The sequence below is a fragment of the Salmo trutta genome, chromosome 40 (assembly GCF_901001165.1).
Source record: "Salmo trutta chromosome 40, fSalTru1.1, whole genome shotgun sequence".
NCBI lineage: Eukaryota > Metazoa > Chordata > Actinopteri > Salmoniformes > Salmonidae > Salmo > Salmo trutta.
Window position 1 is genome coordinate 12,636,687 of NC_042996.1, and position 18,050 is coordinate 12,654,736.

At 48.3% G+C, this 18,050-nt stretch overlaps 1 protein-coding gene and 1 long non-coding RNA gene across 2 annotated transcripts; both read right to left on the reverse strand.

Moving 5' to 3' along the window:
• Positions 1 to 410: 410 nt before the first annotated feature.
• On the reverse strand, positions 411 to 2,481 carry LOC115180258 (uncharacterized). The gene is made up of 3 exons (XR_003873047.1): positions 1,920 to 2,481; positions 860 to 1,235; positions 411 to 454 (listed from the first exon to the last, which is right to left on the reverse strand). It is a non-coding gene; the product is annotated as an uncharacterized LOC115180258 (long non-coding RNA).
• Positions 2,482 to 15,726: 13,245 nt separating this feature from the next.
• Positions 15,727 to 17,773, reverse strand: LOC115180256 (secretory phospholipase A2 receptor-like). Its single transcript, XM_029742198.1, has 4 exons — positions 17,565 to 17,773; positions 17,333 to 17,445; positions 16,453 to 16,803; positions 15,727 to 16,290 (listed from the first exon to the last, which is right to left on the reverse strand). Exons 1-4 carry the CDS (start codon positions 17,567 to 17,569, stop codon positions 15,914 to 15,916), a joined length of 846 nt encoding a protein of 281 aa, XP_029598058.1. The 5' UTR covers positions 17,570 to 17,773; the 3' UTR covers positions 15,727 to 15,913.
• Between the last annotated feature and the right edge of the window lie 277 nt (positions 17,774 to 18,050).

An 18,050-nucleotide genomic window follows, 5' to 3' on the forward strand; every position in this document is an offset into this window, starting at 1 on the left:
ATGAAGAATGAAATTCCACACTGATCAAACTCTAAATGGATGTTTAATCAGAACAGAGATGAAAGGAATACAAAATAACAATAATTACATTCCAGCTAAATAGCGTTCTGAAACAGTACATATCACACAGGAGTTAAATACTACATTTTCAGTTAATACCCTTTACTTTACCTTTCTTACTCTATTTTAAAACAATACAAGTATTACAGTAAATTATAGGTCACATAACAATGCTTATGAGTCAGTATATGTAAGTACAGTATCATTAAGTAATATAACGTAAAATATGACAGTAAAAAGTCCTAATAATAGTAATAGTTATATTGGTGTAAAATATTATGAATTGAAATGCAGGTTCCTTCCAGACCATGAGTGTGGTAGTCTCTCTGGTAGATCAGTGTGGTGTCTATCTGCAGACTGTCCAGGCTGCCATGTAGAGCCCTCTAGTGGAGATCTGTTAAAACATCATATACAGGATGAGAGGACATTGATGTATCTTTTATGACCAGGTCTTGCCATTAATGTTTTGGCTCATTCTAAAGACTATTACTAGTAGAGTGAGTCTAGACTGTAAAAGGGAGGGAGGTTAAAGGGAGGAAAGGAGCAATGCAGATAGTAGTCAGCTGTAGAGAGGGGCGTGTCTGGGATGTAGGTTGAGCCTTATTCAATAGGGAGGTATATCAGAGCATTGCATAAAGTAATACATTGCATAGAGATGAGATGACAGTCAAGACAGCACATCTCTATTCCACAGTAAACCATGACAGTTCTATGTAATATTTGTCTATCTGCAACGTTCTGAATATCCCACCTTGCAGAACAAGCCCTAAAATAGGAGCTCCAAAGTTGAGCAACATACCCTGACATATGAAGGGTAATTCCTGATGACAGGAAGCATCCAGCCACTTCAGTTCTCCGTTACCAACCCGGACCATCTTACCACAGTGGTAATTGATGTGGGTTGAGGGGGAAGCAGCTGTGCCACTCGCTGTACTTCACCACCTTATCAACATCACCACTGGTCCACAGCCAGGGGGCGTTCCACTCAAGATGGACCTCTCCAGACCAATCCACACCCCCCCACATGCCAGCTCCACATTGGCCAGGAGCTGGGTCACGTCAGCCTGCACGGTCTGGTTGGTGATGTGCACCAGGTTGGACTTGGAGCCACGACTTCCTGCAGAACTCCATGGCATTGATCCAGCTCTTGGAATCGTTGATGTAGTGCAGGTCATCTGTATGGACAAAACAAACACACCATGAAATTGCAATTCTTATTTAAGTTCAGAAATTAAAAAACACACAGTGGTGTAAAGTACCTAAATAAAAATTCTTGAAAGTACTACTTAAGTAATTTTTGTTGGGTATCTGTACATTAATTTACTATTATAGTTTTGACAACTTTTACTTCTCTACATTGTTAAAGAAAATGATGTATGTTTACTCCTTACATTTTCCCTTGACAACTTTAAGTACTTGTTACATTTTGAATGCTTAGCTGGACAGAAATTGTCAATTATCATCCCTGGTCATCCCTTCTGGCTCTGATCTGGCAGACTCACTAAACACAAATGGTTCATTTGTAAATTAGTGTTGGAGTGTGCCCCTGGCTGAAAAAACAAGAAACCCTTTATAAAGAATTTGAAACTATATATACTTTTAACTTTGATACTTATGTATATTTAGAACCAATCATTTTACTCAAGTAGTATATTACTGGCGGACATTCACTTATATACTTTTCTATTAAGGTATCTTACTCTTACCCAATTGTCATCTTACCTGATGACAATTGGGCACTTTTTCCACCACTGAATACAAATACACTCAAGCTCTTATCTGCCATTAAATGTCCAACAACTGCCACCTGTACACCTTGTGCAGATTGGTAGAGATGTAGCTCCATGTCTGACACTCACCAGGATGGAGTGGAGAAGTTGTACTACTGGGGGAGGATGTGGGATCCCTGTCTGGGGAGGAGGAACCTGATGAAGTCAGTTGTCCGCAGGAAGTTGAGGTTGGTGGTGTGGAGGTGGACTGTCCATTAGTAGTGGTAGTTGGTGAGGTGGTGAACTCTCCATTAGTAGTGGTAGGTGGTGAGGTGGTGGACTGTTTCATTAGTAGTGGTAGTTGGTGAGGTGGTGTACTGCCCATTAATAGTAATAAGTGGTGAGGTGGTGTACTGCCCATTAATAGTAATAAGTGGTGAGGTGGTGGACTGTTCATTAGTAGTGGTAGTTGGTGAAGGTGGTGGACTCTCCATTAGTAGTGGTACTTAGTGAGGTGGTGGACTGTCCAGTAGTATGTTAGGTGGTGAGGTGGTGGACTGTCCAGTAGTAGTGGTAGGTGGTGAGGTGGTGGACTGTCTATTAGTAGTGATAGTTTGGCGAGGTTGTGGACTGTCCCATTAGTAGGTGGTAGTTGGTGAGGTGGTGGACTGTCCATTAGTAGTGGTAGGTGGTGAGGTGGTGGACTGTCCATTAGTAGTGGTAGGTGGTGAGGTGGTGGTGGACTCTCCATTAGTAGTGGTAGTTGGTGAGGTGGTGGACTGTCCGTAGTAGTGGTAGGTGGTGAGGTGGTGGACTCTCCATTAGTAGTGGTAGGTGGTGAGGTGGTGGACTGTCCAGTAGTAGTGGTAGGTGGTGAGCTGGTGGACTCTAGATTAGTAAGTGGTAGGTGGTGAGGTGGTGGACTGTCCAGTAGTAGTGGTAGGTGGTGAGGGGGTGGATTGTCCATTATTAGTGGTAGGTGGTGAGGTGGTGGACTGTCCATTAGTAGTGGTAGGTGGTGAGCTGGTGGACTGTCCATTAGTAGTGGTAGGTGGTGAGCTGGTGGACTCTCCATTAGTAGTGGTAGGTGGTGAGGTGGTGGACTGTCCAGTAGTAGTGGTAGGTGGTGAGGTGGTGGACTGTCCAGTAGTAGTGGTAGGTGGTGAGGTGGTGGACTGTCCATTAGTAGTGGTAGGTGGTGAGGTGGGTGGACTCTCCATTAGTAGTGGTAGGTGGTGAGGTGGTGGACTGTCCATAGTAATGGTAGGTGGTGAGGTGGTGGATTGTCCAGTAGTAGTGGTAGGTGGTGAGGGGGTGGACTCTCCATTAGTAGTGGTAGTTGGTGAGGTGGTGGACTCTCCATTAGTAGTGTTAGGTGGTGAGGTGGTGGACTGTCCATTAGTAGTGTTAGGTGGGTGAGGTGGTGGACTGTCCAGTAGTAGTGGTAGTGGTGAGGTGGTGGACTCTCCTTTGTAGTGGTAGGTGGTGATGTGGTGGACTCTCCCATTAGTAGTGGTAGGTGGTGAGGTGTTGGACTGTCCATTAGTAGTGGTAGGTGGTGAGGTGGTGGAACTCTCCATTAGTAGTCGTAGTTGGTGAGGTGGTGAACTGTCCATTAGTAGTGGTAGGTGGTGAGGTGGTGGACTCTCCATTAGTAGTTGTAGGTGGTGAGGTGGTGGACCTCTCCATTAGTAGTGGTAGTTGGTGAGGTGGTGTACTGCCCATTAATAGTATAAGTGGTGAGGTGTTGGACTGGCCATTAATAGTGGTACTTAGTGAGGTGGTGGACTGTCCATTAGTAGTGGTAGGTGGTGAGGTGGTGTACTCTCCATCAGTAGGGATAGTTGGTGAGGTTGTGGACTGTCCATTAGTAGTGATTAGTTGGTGAGGTGGTGGACTGTCCATTAGTACTGGTAGGTGGTGAGGTGGTGGACTGTCCAGTAGTAGTGGTAGGTGGTAAGGGTGGTGGACTCTCCATTAGTAGTGGTAGTTGGTGAGGTGGGGACTGTCCATTATAGTGGTAGGTGGTGAGGTGGTGGACTCTCCATTAGTAGTGGTAGGGTGGTGAGGTGGTGGACTCTCCATTAGTAGTGGTAGTTTGGTGAGGTGCTGGACTGTCCATTAGTAGTGGTAGGTGGTGAGGTGGTGGACTCTCCATTAGTAGTGGTAGGTGGTTGAGGGGGTGGACTGTCCAGTGTAGTGGTAGTTGGTGAGGTGGGGTGGACTGTCCATTGAGTACTGGTAGGTGGTGAGGTGGTGGACTGTCCATTAGTAGTGGTAGGGTAAGGTGGTGGACTCTCCATTAGTAGTGGTAGTTGGTGAGGTGGTGGACTGTCCATTATAGTGGTAGGTGGTGAGGTGGTGGACTCTCCATTAGTAGTGGTAGGTGGTGAGGTGGTGGACTCTCCATTAGTAGTGGTAGTTGGTGAGGTGGTGGACTGTCCATTAGTAGTGGTAGGTGGTGAGGTGGTGCACTGTCCATTAGTAGTGGTATTTGGTGAGGTGGTGGACTGTCCATTAGTAGTGGTAGTGGTGAGGTGGTGGACTCTCCATTAGTAGTGGTATTGGTGAGGTGGTGGACTGTCCATTAGTAGTGGTAGGTGGTGAGGTGGTGGACTCTCCATTAGCAGTGGTAGGTGGTGAGTGGTGGACTCTCCATTAGTAGTGGTAGTTGGTGAGGTGGTGGACTCTCCTTTAGTGGTATTTGGTGAGGTGGTGGACTGTCCATTAGTAGTGGTAGGTGGTGAGGTGGTGGACTCTCCATTACTTGTGGTATTTGGTGAGGGTGGTGGACTGTCCATTAGTAGTGGTGAGGTTGGTGAGGTGTGGCTCTACATTAGTAGTGGTAGGTGTTGAGGTGGTGGACTCTCCATTAGTAGTGGTAGTTGGTGAGGGTGTGGACTGTCCATTAGTAGTGGTAGTGGTGAGGTGGTGACTCTCCATTAGTATGGTAGTTGGGTGAGGAGGACTCTCCATTAGTAGTGGTAGGTGGTGAGGTGGTGGACTGTCCAGTTAGCAGTGGTAGGTGGTGAGGGGGTGGGTGGACTCTCCTTAGTAGTGGTAGTAGTGAGGTGGGTGGAATGGTCCAGTAGTAGTGGGTAGGTGGGTGAGGGTGTGGACTGTCCATTAGTAGTGGTAGTTGGTGAGGTGGTGGACTCTCCAGTTATAGTGTAGTTGTTGAGGGTGGTTGACTGTCCAGTAGTAGTGGGTAGGTGGTGAGGTGGTGGACTGTCCTTAGTAGTGTAGTTGGTGAGGTGGTGGACTCTCCATTAGTAGTGTTAGGTGGGTGAGGTGGTGGACTGTCCAGTAGTAGTGGTAGGTGGTGAGGTGGTGGACTCTCCATTTGTAGTGGTAGGTGGTGAGGTGGTGGACTCTCCATTAGTAGTGGTAGGTGGTGAGGTGGTGGACTGTCCATTAGTAGTGGTAGTGGTGAGGTGGTGGACTCTCCATTAGTAGTGGTAGTTGGTGAGGTGGTGAACTGTCCATTAGTAGTGGTAGGTGGTGAGGTGGTGGACTCTCCATTAGTAGTTGTAGGTGGTGAGGTGGTGGACTCTCCATGTAGTGGTAGGTGGTGAGGTGGTGGACTGTCCAGTAGTAATGGTAGGTGGTGAGGTGGTGGATTGTCCATTAGTAGTGGTAGTGGTGAGGGGGTGGACTGTCCATTAGTAGTGGTAGTTGGTGAGGTGGTGGACTGTCCGTAGTGGTAGGTGGTGATGCACTGTCCATTAGTAGTGGTATTTGGTGAGGTGGTGGACTGTCCATTAGTAGTGGTAGGTGGTGAGGTGGTGGACTCTCCATTAGTAGTGGTATTTGGTGAGGGTGGTGGACTGTCCATTAGTAGTGGTAGGTGGTGAGGTGGTGGGACTCTCCATTAGCAGTGGTAGGTGGTGAGGTGGTGGACTCTCCATTAGTATGGGAGTTGGTGAGGTGGTGGACTCTCCTTAGTAGTGGTATTTGGTGAGGTGGTGGACTGTCCATTAGTAGTGGTAGGTGGTGAGGTGGTGGACTCTCCATTACTTGTGGTATTTGGTGAGGTGGTGGACTGTCCATTAGTAGTGGTAGGTGGTGAGGTGGTGGCCTCTACATTAGTAGTGGTAGGTGGTGAGGTGGTGGACTCTCCATTAGGTAGTGGTAGTTGGTGAGGTGGTGGACGTCCATTAGTAGTGGTAGGTGGTGAGGTGGTGGACTCGTCCATTAAGTAGTGGTAGTTGGTGAGGTGGAGGACTCTCCATTAGTAGTGGTAGGTGGTGAGGGTGTGGACTGTCCATTAGCAGTGGTAGTTGGTGAGGTGGTGGACTCTCCATTAGTAGTGGTAGTAAGTGAGGTGGTGGAATGTCCAGTATAGTGGTAGGTGGTGAGGTGGTGGACTGTCCATTAGTAGTTGGTAGTTGGTGAGGTGGTGGACTCTCCATTAGTAGTGGTAGTTGGTGAGTGGTGGACTGTCCAGTAGTAGTGGTAGGTGGTGAGGTGGTGGACTGTCCATTAGTAGGGGTAGTTGGTGAGGTGGTGGACTCTCCATTAGTAGTGTTAGGTGGTGAGGTGGTGGACTGTCCAGTAGTATGGTAGGTGGTGAGGTGGTGGACTCTCCATTTGTAGTGGTAGGTGGTGAGGTGGTGGACTCGCCAATAGTAGTGGTAGGTGGTGAGGTGGTGGACTGTACATTAGTAGTGGTAGGGGGTTGAGGTGGTGGACTCTCCATTAGTAGTGGTAGTTGGTGAGGTGGTGAACTGTCCATTAGTAGTGGTAGGTGGTGAGGTGGTGGACTCTCCATTAGTAGTGGTAGGTGGTGAGGTGGTGGACTCTCCATTAGTATTGGTAGTTGGTGAGGTGGTGTACTCCCATTAATAGTAATAAGTGGTGAGGTGGTTGACTGGCCATTAATAGTGGTAGGTGGTGAGGTGGTGGATTGTCCATAGTAGTGGTAACTTAGTGAGGTGGTGGACTGTCCAGTAGGTAGTGGTAGGTGGTGAGGTGGTGGACTCTCCATTAGTAGTGGTAGTGGTGAGGGTGGTGGACTCTCCATTAGTAGTGTTAGGTGGTGAGGTGGTGGACTGTCCAGTAGTAGTGTTAGGTGGTGAGGTGGTGGACTGTCCAGTAGTAGTGGTAGGTGGTGAGGTGGTGGATTGTCCATTAGTAGTGGTTACTTAGTGAGGTGGTGGACTGTCCATTAGTAGTGGTAGGTGGTGAGGTGGTGAACTCTCCATTAGTAGTGATAGTTGGTGAGGTGGTGGACTGTCCATTAGTAGTGATAGTTGGTGAGGTGGTGGACTGTCCATTAGTACTGGTAGGTGGTGAGGTGGTGGACTGTCCATTAGTAGTGGTAGGTGGTAAGGTGGTGGACTCTCCATTAGTAGTGGTAGTTGGTGAGGTGGTGGACTGTCCATTAGTAGTGGTAGGTGGTGAGGTGGTGGACTCTCCATTAGTAGTGGTAGGTGGTGAGGTGGTGGACTCTCCATTAGTAGTGGTAGTTGGTGAGGTGGTGGACTGTCCATTAGTAGTGGTAGGTGGTGAGGTGGTGGACTCTCCATTAGTAGTGGTAGGTGGTGAGGTGGTGGACTCTCCATTAGTAGTGGTAGTGGTGAGGGGGTGGACTGTCCAGTATAGTGGTAGTTGGTGAGGTGGTGGACTGTCCATTAGTAGTGGTAGTTGGTGAGGTGGTGGACTCTCCATTAGTAGTGGTAGGTGGTGAGGTGGTGGACTGTCCAGTATAGTGGTAGGTGGTGAGGTGGTGGACTGTCCATTAGTAGTGGTAGTTGGTGAGGTGGTGGACTCTCCATTAGTAGTGTTAGGTGGTGAGGTGGTGGACTGTCCAGTAGTAGTGGTAGGTGGTGAGGTGGTGGACTCTCCATTTGTAGTGGTAGGTGGTGAGGTGGTGGACTCTCCAATAGTAGTGGTAGGTGTGTGAGGTGGGACTGTCCATTAGTAGTGGTAGGTGGTGAGGTGGTGGACTCTCCATTAGTAGTAGTTGGTGAGGTGGTGAACTGTCCATTAGTAGTGGTAGGTGGTGAGGTGGTGGACTCTCCATTAGTAGTTGTAGGTGGTGAGGTGGTGGACTCTCCATTAGTAGTGGTAGTTGGTGAGGTGGTGTACTGCCCATTAGTAGTGGTAAGTGATGAGGTTGGACTGTCCATTAGCAGTGGTAGTTGTGAGTGGTGGACTCTCCATTAGTAGTGGTAGTAAGTGAGGTGGTGGACTGTCCAGTAGTATGGTAGGTGGTGAGGTGGTGGACTGTCCATAGTGGTAGTTGGTGATGGTGGACTCTCCATTAGTAGTGGTAGTTGGTGAGGTGGTGGACTGTCCAGTAGTAGTGGTAAGGTGGGGAGGTGGTGGACTGTCATTAGTAGTGGTAGTTGGTGAGGTGGTGGACCTCCTCCATTAGTAGTGGTATTGTGAGGTGGTGGACTGTCCATTAGTAGTGGTAGTTTGGTGAGGTGGTGACTCTCCATTGTAGTGGTATGTTGGGTGAGGGTGGTGGAACTGTCCATTAGTAGTGGTAGGTGGTGAGGTGGTGGACTGGTCCAGTAGTAGTGGAGTAGAGTGAGGGGTGGACTGTCCAGTAGTAGGGTAGGTGGATGAAGGTGGTGGACTGGTCCAGTAGTAGTGGTAAGTTGGTGAGGGGTGGACTGTCCATTAGGAAGTGGTAAGTAAGTGGAGTGAGGTGGTGGACTGGTCCAGATAGTGGATGTTAGGGTGAGGTGTTATACTCTCCATCAGTAGGATAGTTGGTGAGCTGTTGTGGAATGTCCATTTCGTAAGTGGGTAGTTGTTGAGGGTGTTGGACTGTCAATTAGTAGTGGTAGGTGGTGAGGTGGTGGACTCTCCATTAGGTGTGGTAGTTGGTGAGGTGGTGGACTGTCCATGTATGGTAGTTGTGAGGTGGTAGACTCTCCATTAGTAGTGTAGGTGGTGAGGTGGTGGACTCTCCATTAGTAGGGTAGTTGGTGAGGTGGTGTACTGCCCATTAATAGTAATAAGTGGTGAGGTGGTGGACTGGCCAATAATAGTGGTAGATGGTGAGGTGGACTCTCCTTAGTAGTGGTAGGTGGTGAGGTGGTGGACTCCCATTAGTAGTGGTAGGTGGTGAGGTGGTGGACCTCCATTAGTATGGTAGTGGTGAGGTGTGGACTCTCCATTAGTAGTGATAGTTGGTGAGGTGGTGGACTGTCCATTAGTAGTGGTAGGTGGAGGTGGTGGACTCTCCATTAGTAGTGGTAGGTGGTGAGGTGGTGACTCTCCATTAGTAGTGGTAGTTGGTGAGGTGGTGTACTGCCCATATAGTAATAAGTGGTGAGGTGGTGGACTGGACATTAGTATGTTAGGTGAGGTGGTGGACTGTCCAGTAGTATGGTAGGTGGTGAGGTGGTGGATTGTCCAGTAGTAGTGGTAGGTGTGAGGGTGTGATTGTCCATTAGTAGTGTACTTAGGTGAGGTGGTGGACTGTCCAGTATAGTGGTAGGTGGTAGGTGGTGGATTGTCCATTAGTAGTGGTAGTGGTGTGAGGTGGGTGGACTCTCCATCAGTAGTGATATTGGTGAGGTGGTGACTGTCGATTAGTATGGTAGTTTGGTGAGGTGGGTGGACTCTCCATTAGTAGTGTGGTAGTTGGTGAGGGTGGTGGACTCTCCATTAGTATGGTAGTAAGTGAGGTGGTGACTGTCCAGTAGTAGTGGTAGGTGGTGAGGTGGTGGACTGTCCAGTAGTAATGGTAGTTGTGAGGTGGTGGACTGTTCCATTAGTAGTGGTAAGTGGTGAGGTGGTGGACTCTCCATTAGTAGTGGTAGGTGGTGAGGTGGTGGACTCCTCCATTAGGAGTGGTAGTTGTGAGGTGGTGGTACTGCCCATTAATAGTAATAAGTGGTGAGGTGGTGTACTGGCCATTAATAGTGTTAGGTGGTGAGGTGGTGGATTGTCCATTAGTAGTGGGACTTAGTGAGGTGGTGGACTCTCCATTAGGTATGTGGTAGGTGGGGAGGTGGGTGGACTCTCCATTAGTAGTGGTAGGTGGTGAGGGTGGTGGACTGTCCATTGTAGTGGTAGGGGGTGGGTGGTGGACTCTCCATTAGTAGTGGTAGTTGGTGAGGTGGTGGACTGTCCATTAGTAATGGTAGGTTGGAGGTGTGGACTCTCCATTAGTAGTGGTAGGTGGTGAGGTGGTGGACTCTCCATTTAGTAGTGGTAGTTGGTGAGGTGGTGTCTGCCATTAATAGTAATAGTGGTGAGTGGTGGACTGGTCAGTAGTAGTGTTAGGTGGTGAGGTGGGTGGACTGGTCCAGTAGTAGTGGTAGGTGGTGAGGTGGTGGACTGTCCAGTAGAGGTGGTAGGTGGTGAGGTGGGTGGATTGTCCATTAGTAGTGGTACTTAGTGAGGTGGTGGACTGTCCATGAGTAGTGGTAGGTGGTGAGGTGTGTACTCTCCATCAGTAGTGATAGTTGGTGAGGTTGTGGACTGATCCATTAGTCGTGATAGTTGGTGAGGTGGTGGACTGTCCATTAGGATGCTGTAGGTGGTGAGGTGGGTGGACTGTCCATTAGTAGTGGTAGGTGGTAATGGTGGTGGACTCTCCATTAGTAGTGGTAGTTGGTGAGGTGGTGGACTGTCCGAATTAGTAGTGGTAGGTTGTGAGGTGGTGGACTCTCCATTAGTAGTGGTAGTGGTGAGGTGGTGGACTCTCCATTAGTAGTGGTAGTTTGATGAGGTGGTGGACTGTCCATTAGTAAGTGGTAGGTGGTGAGTGGTGGACTCTCCATTAGTAGTGGTAGGTGGTGAGGGTGGTGGACTGTCCATTAGTAGTGGTAGGTGGTGAGGTGGTGGACTGTCCATTAGTAGTGTTAGGTGGTGAGGTGGTGCACTGTCCAGTAGTTGTGGTATTTGGTGAGGTGGTGGACTGTCCAGTAGTAGTGGGTAGGTGGTGAGGTGGTGGATTGTCCATTAGTAGTGGTAGGTGGTGAGGTGGTGGACTGTCCATTAGTAGTGGTAGGTGGTGAGGTGGTGCACTGTCCATTAGTAGTGGTATTGGTGAGGTGGTGGGACTGTCCATTAGTAGTGGTAGGTGGTGAGGTGGTGGACTCTCCATTAGTAGTGGTATTTGGTGAGGTGGTGGACTGTCCAGTAGTAGTGGTAGGTGGTGAGGTGGTGGATTGTCCATTAGTAGTGGGTAGGTGGTGAGGTGGTGGACTGTCCATTAGTAGTGGGTAGGTGGTGAGGTGGTGACTGTCCATTAGTAGTGTTAGGGTGGTGACTGTGGACTCTCCATTAGTAGTGTAGGTGTGAGGTGTGGACTGTCCAGTAGTAGTGGTAGGTGGTGAGGTGGTGGACTGTCCAGTAGTAGTGGTAGGTGGTGAGGTGGTGGACTCTCCATTAGTAGTGGTAGTTGGTGAGGGTGGTGGACTGTCCATTACTAGTGGTAGGTGGGTGAGGTGGTGGACTCTCCATTAGTAGTGGTAGGTGGGTGAGGTGGTGGACTCTCCATTAGTAGTGGTAGTTGGTGAGGTGGTGTACTGCCCATTAATAGTAATAAGTGGTGAGGTGGTGGACTGGCCATTAGTAGTGTTAGGTGTTGAGGTGGTGGACTGTCCAGTAGTAGTGGTAGGGTGGTGAGGTGGTGGACTGTCCAGTAGTACTGGTAGGGTGGTGAGGTGGTGGATTGTCCATTAGTAGTGGTACTTAGTGAGGTGGTGGACTGTCCAGTAGTAGTGGTAGGGTGGTGAGGTGGTGGATTGTCCATTAGTAGTGGGTAGGTGGTGAGGTGGTGGACTGTCCATTAGTAGTGGTAGGTGGTGAGGTGGTGGACTGTTCCATTAGTAGTGGTAGGTGGTGAGGTGGTGGACTCTCCATTAGTAGTGGTAGGTGGTGAGGTGGTGGACTGTCCCAGTAGTAGTGGTAGGTGGTGAGGTGGTGGACTGTCCAGTAGTAGTGGTAGGTGTTGAGGTGGTGGACTGTCCATTAGTAGTGGTAGGTGGTGAGGTGGTGGACTCTCCATTAGTAATGGTAGGTGGTGAGGTGGTGGACTGTCCAGTAGTAGTGGTAGTGGTGAGGTGGTGGATTGTCCATTAGTAGTGGTAGGTGGTGAGGTGGTGGACTCTCCATTAGTAGTGGTAGTTGGTGAGGTGGTGGACTCTCCATTAGTAGTGTTAGGTGGTGAGGTGGTGGACTGTCCAGTAGTAGTGGTAGGTGGTGAGGTGGTGGACTGTCCAGTAGTAGTGGTAGGAGATGAGGTGGTGGATTGTCCATTAGTAGTGGTACTTAGTGAGGTAGTGGACTGTCCATTAGTATTGGTAGGTGGTGAGGTGGTGTACTCTCCATCAGTAGTGATAGTTGGTGAGGTTGTGGACTGTCCATTAGTAGTGATAGTTGGTGAGGTGGTGGACTGTCCATTAGTACTGGTAGGTGGTGAGGTGGTGGACTGTCCATTAGTAGTGGTAGGTGGTAAGGTGGTGGACTCTCCATTAGTAGTGGTAGTTGGTGAGGTGGTGGACTGTCCATTAGTAGTGGTAGGTGGTGAGGTGGTGGACTCTCGATTAGTAGTGGTAGGTGGTGAGGTGGTGGACTCTCCATTAGTAGTGGTAGTTGGTGAGGTGGTGGACTTTCCATTAGTAGTGGTAGGTGGTGAGGTGGTGGAATCTCCATTAGTAGTGGTAGGTGGTGAGGTGGTGGACTGTCCAGTAGTAGTGGTAGTTGGTGAGGTGGTGGACTGTCCATTAGTACTGGTAGGTGGTGAGGTGGTGGACTGTCCATTAGTAGTGGTAGGTGGTGAGGTGGTGGACTCTCCATTAGTAGTGGTAGTTGGTGAGGTGGTGGACTGTCCATTAGTAGTGGTAGGTGGTGAGGTGGTGGACTCTCCATTAGTAGTGGTAGGTGGTGAGGTGGTGGACTCTCCATTAGTAGTGGTAGTTGGTGAGGTGGTGGACTGTCCATTAGTAGTGTTAGGCTGTGAGGTGGTGCACTGTCCATTAGTAGTGGTATTTGGTGAGGTGGTGGACTGTCCATTAGTAGTGGTAGGTGGTGAGGTGGTGGACTCTCCATTAGTAGTGGTATTTGGTGAGGTGGTGGACTGTCCAGTAGTAGTGGTAGGTGGTGAGGTGGTGGACTCTCCATTAGTAGTGGTAGGTGGTGAGGTGGTGGACTCTCCATTAGTAGTGGTAGTTGGTGAGGTGGTGGACTCTCCATTAGTAGTGGTATTTGGTGAGGTGGTGGACTGTCCATTAGTAGTGGTAGGTGGTGAGGTGGTGGACTCTCCATTACTAGTGGTATTTGGTGAGGTGGTGGACTGTCCATTAGTAGTGGAAGGTGGCTCGGTGGTGGACTCTCCATTAGTAGTGGTAGGTGGTGAGGTGGTGGACTCTCCATTAGTAGTGGTAGTTGGTGAGGTGGTGGACTGTCCATTAGTAGTGGTAGGTGGTGAGGTGGTGGACTCTCCATTAGTAGTGGTAGTTGGTGAGGTGGTGGACTCTCCATTAGTAGTGGTAGGTGGTGAGGTGGTGGACTGTCCATTAGCAGTGGTAGTTGGTGAGGTGGTGGACTCTCCATTAGTAGTGGTAGTAAGTGAGGGTGGTGGACTGTCCAGTAGTAGTGGTAGGTGGTGAGGTGGTGGACTGTCCATTAGTAGTGGTAGTTGGTGAGGTGGTGGACTCTCCATTAGTAGTGGTAGTTGGTGAGGTGGTGGACTGTCCAGTAGTAGTGGTAGGTGGTGAGGTGGTGGACTGTCCATTAGTAATAGTAGTTGGTGAGGTGGTGGACTCTCCATTAGTAGTGGTAGTTGGTGAGGTGGTGCACTGTCCATTAGTAGTGGTAGTTGGTGAGGTGGTGGACTCTCCATTAGCAGTGGTAGTTGGTGAGGAGGTGGACTGTCCATTAGTAGTGGTAGGTGGTGAGGTGGTGGACTGTCCAGTAGTAGTGGTAGGTGGTGAGGGGGTGGACTCTCCATTAGTAGTGATAGTTGGTGAGGTGGTGGACTGTCGATTAATAGTGGTAGTTGGTGAGGTGGTGGACTCTCCATTAGTAGTGGTAGTTGATGAGGTGGTGGACTCTCCATTAGTAGTGGTAGTAAGTGAGGTGGTGGACTGTCCAGTAGTAGTGGTAGGTGGTGAGGTGGTGGACTGTCCAGTAGTAGTGGTAGGTGGTGAGGTGGTGGACTGTCCAGTAGTAGTGGTAGTTGGTGAGGTGGTGGACTGTCCATTAGTAGTGGTAGGTGGTGAGGTGGTGGACTGTCCAGTAGTAGTGGTAGGTGGTGAGGTGGTGGACTCTCCAGTTGTAGTGGTAGTTGGTGAGGTGGTGGACTCTCCATTAGTAGTGGTAGTTGGTGAGGTGGTGGGACTCTCCATTAGTAGTGGTAGTAAGTGAGGTGGTGGACTGTCCAGTAGTGGTGGTAGGTGGTGAGGTGGTGGACTCTCCATCAGTAGTGATAGTTGGTGAGGTTGTGGACTGTCCATTAGTAGTGGTAGTTGGTGAGGTGGTGGACTGTCCATTAGTAGTGGTAGGTGGTGAGGTGGTGGACTCTCCATTAGTAGTGGTAGTTGGTGAGGTGGTGGACTGTCCATTAGTAGTGGTAGGTGGTGAGGTGGTGGACTCTCCATTAGTAGTGGTAGGTGGTGAGGTGGTGGACTCTCCATTAGTAGTGGTAGTTGGTGAGGTGGTGCACTGTCCATTAGTAGTGGTATTTGGTGAGGTGGTGGACTGTCCATTAGTAGTGGTAGGTGGTGAGGTGGTGGACTCTCCATTAGTAGTGGTATTTGGTGAGGTGGTGGACTGTCCATTAGTAGTGGTAGGTGGTGAGGTGGTGGACTCTCCATTAGTAGTGGTAGGTGGTGAGGTGGTGGACTCTCCATTTTTAGTGGTAGTTGTTGAGGTTGTGGACTCTCCATTAGTAGTGGTATTTGGTGAGTTGGTGGACTGTCCATTAGTAGTGGTAGGTGGTGAGGTGGTGGACTCTCCATTACTAGTGGTATTTGGTGAGGTGGTGGACTGTCCATTAGAAGTGGTAGGTGGTGAGGTGGTGGACTCTCCATTAGTATTGGTAGTTGGTGAGGTGGTGGACTGTCCATTAGTAGTAGGTGTTGAGGTGGTGGACTCTCCATTAGTAGTGGTAGTTGGTGAGGTGGTGGACTCTCCATTAGTAGTGGTAGGTGGTGAGGTGGTGGACTGTCCATTAGCAGTGGTAGTTGGTGAGGTGGTGGACTGTCCATTAGCAGTGTTAGGTGGTGAGGTGGTGGACTGTCCAGTAGTAGTGGTAGGTGGTGAGGTGGTGGACTGTCCATTAGTAGTGGTAGTTGGTGAGGTGGTGGACTCTCCATTAGTAGTGGTAGTTGGTGAGGTGGTGGGCTGTCCAGTAGTAGTGGTAGGTGGTGAGGTGGTGGACTGTCCATTAGTAGTGGTAGTTGGTGAGGTGGTGGACTCTCCATTAGTAGTGGTAGTTGGTGAGGTGGTGGACTGTCCATTAGTAGTGGTAGTTGGTGAGATGGTGGACTCTCCATTAGTAGTGGTAGTTGGTGAGGTGGTGGACTGTCCATTAGTAGTGGTAGGTGGTGAGGTGGTGGACTGTCCAGTAGTAGTGGTAGGTGGTGAGGTGGTGGACTGTCGATTAGTAGTGGTAGTTGGTGAGGTGGTGGACTCTCCATTAGTAGTGGTAGTTGGTGAGGTGGTGGACTCTCCATTAGTAGTGGTAGTAAGTGAGGTGGTGGACTGTCCAGTAGTAGTGGTAGGTGGTGAGGTAGTGGACTCTCCATTAGTAGTGGTAGTTGGTGAGGTGGTGGACTCTCCATTAGTAGTGGTAGTTGGTGAGGTGGTGGATTGTCCATTAGTAGTAGTACTTAGTGAGGTGGTGGACTGTCCATTAGCAGTGGTAGGTGGTGAGGTGGTGGACTCTCCATTAGTAGTGGTTGTTGGTGAGGTGGTGGACTCTCCATTAGTAGTGGTAGGTGGTGAGGTGGTGGAGGTAGTTGGTGAGGTGGTGGACTCCCCAGTGGTGTTTCTTGGATGTTCATCTGTCAAAAATTAAGTAGAATACATGCAAATTAGTGCCTGTTTCCAGTCATGTTGATCAGTGATACTGAAATATTGTAATCCTAATTGTAATCATTTTTATTTTTTGGGAGATTCTATACAACCTAGTCATAGATGATAAAACCTAGTCATTGATGATGTCAACACTAGTTTGATAACACTCTCCCGGTGGTCAACTTACCCCCATAGCACAGGAAACGAATTTGAGTAGAACAATTTTCTGGTGTCCATTTTCTGTCATTTTCTGAGTTCAGCTTTACACAGTTTCCGTCTCCCACAAGCATTGGATTGTCCCATTTCTGAAATGGTTCCCCACTGGACCAATTCCATTTGTTGTCCTGGTGCTTTAGTCCAATCCAGGTGATCCCTTTAGTCAACTCATCAAAGGCATCCTGCTCTTTCTGGTTACAGATACTCGCCAGTTCTCCTTGTTGATGGTTGCAGGCTTTCACAGCCTCCTCCTGGATCTTTGGTTCGGTTATCAGCTCATACACCTTCTCTGTTTCTCCATTGTCATGACGAACTTATAGGAGGAAAAGTGAAAAGTTATTTATCAGATTTCCTAAGACAGTTAATAAGAAACATATCCAGGAAGTCAATTACAGGGGATATTTTGAGATCTGACATCCAGTGATTTGAAGTGGAAACAATAACAGTTTTAGAGACTGAAAGGGAGAGCCCATACCGTATTGACACATGTAGGGTAATGTGGTGTTACACAACTGTTGTCGAAACCGAGAAGAAACTGAAACGGCACAATGAATGTCGAGCACGCTGCCAAAACCACCATCCCAGTTTAAGAACATCAAGTCCTCCCCATCAGACCAACTCCACTTTTGAGTTTGAACAGGCCCATTTCCATTGAGGCCAATCCACACATCACCACTAAAATTACTCAAAGCGTATTGAATTGCCTTCCAATCCTCTTCTGTGTGAATGATGGACAGGTTTGTGTAGTGCTGTCTGCAGTACTCTTGTGCATCGGTCCAGTTTTTCTCCTTAAGGACAAGGCTGTACTTTTTGGCAAAGTAGGTGACTGTTTAAAATATAGGAAAATGATTATCAGACTGCTTGTTGTGTTGAGTGGCAAACATTATGTTTAGCTTCCACTATCTATTCTGAAATATAGGCAACACATACTGTGTGATAGCAGAGTAACATAGAAATATCCATTTAATTGATGAAAGCAACAGATGACATGTCTGGGGCATGGAGAAATTAATACATTTGCAAACTCCTTCCAAAATCTGTCAATTATTATGAATATGTATGTGTTTAGAAAAATTAAATAAATACATAGGGTGTAGACAACAATATACTGTGTATTCTTCATGCACTAGAATAAAGACTCAAATCACACATCGTTGGTCTGTAGTTTAAAGTTTCTCTTAGAGCGCTGTGGTGCTTGCTTGATGATGTACAGTACCTTAAATTACACCTTTAACAGATGTAATGTAAACAGAAACAGTGTAACAGAGTTAGGTATCAATGACGCTACCCTGTTTATTAGGGCCTATTAACAATCTCTGCTCATTAGGCACCGTATACTATATGAATCTAGTCACCTTTACCACTGCAGTTTTTCAGGGAATAGCCTGAGGTTGCATTTTGGAGGCGCTGTATTGTAATTGTTGAGTTCATCAGATCACCAGTTGAGGCCTTCAAGGAACATTTGTTTCTGTGGAATAAATATCACAAAATGTGGAAGTAGTTACAAAGACGACTGGTGCTGATCTAAAAAGTATATGGCTGACCTAATTTGCCCAATCACAAAGGGGAAAATCTTTGAGCATGTACCTCATTTCTGTCTCCTTCCAATTAAATGTGAAGTACTGGCACTTGTCAATATTGGTGCATTCCTGCCTGCACTGACTTGCACTTTGGATTGTGATTGGCTGATTCTCAATATCGCTGCCCAGAAAATCCAATCCGTCCAGTAGATCCCTGTTGCAATCTGTGTGACCTGGAAGTATTTCGACACAGACCGTCAGAAAGGGACACAGGATAAAGCAACACTAGGCACCAGCAAAATTACATTACCAGCAGTACCGACTTTGTTAGGGAAAAAACACAATAGTGATGCATAAACGCAACACTCATACATAGAGATGAAGACACAAATCATTGACTTTTGCTTTTTGATGGAAGTGGTTGGTGTGCTCAAACATTCAATACATACAAAATGTTAGTATTCAAACCAAATTCAGTAACAGACAGCATTGACCATGAAGAGTTTTGGCTTGTGCACCTCACAATACACACAAGCTGGTCAACCCTTCATGT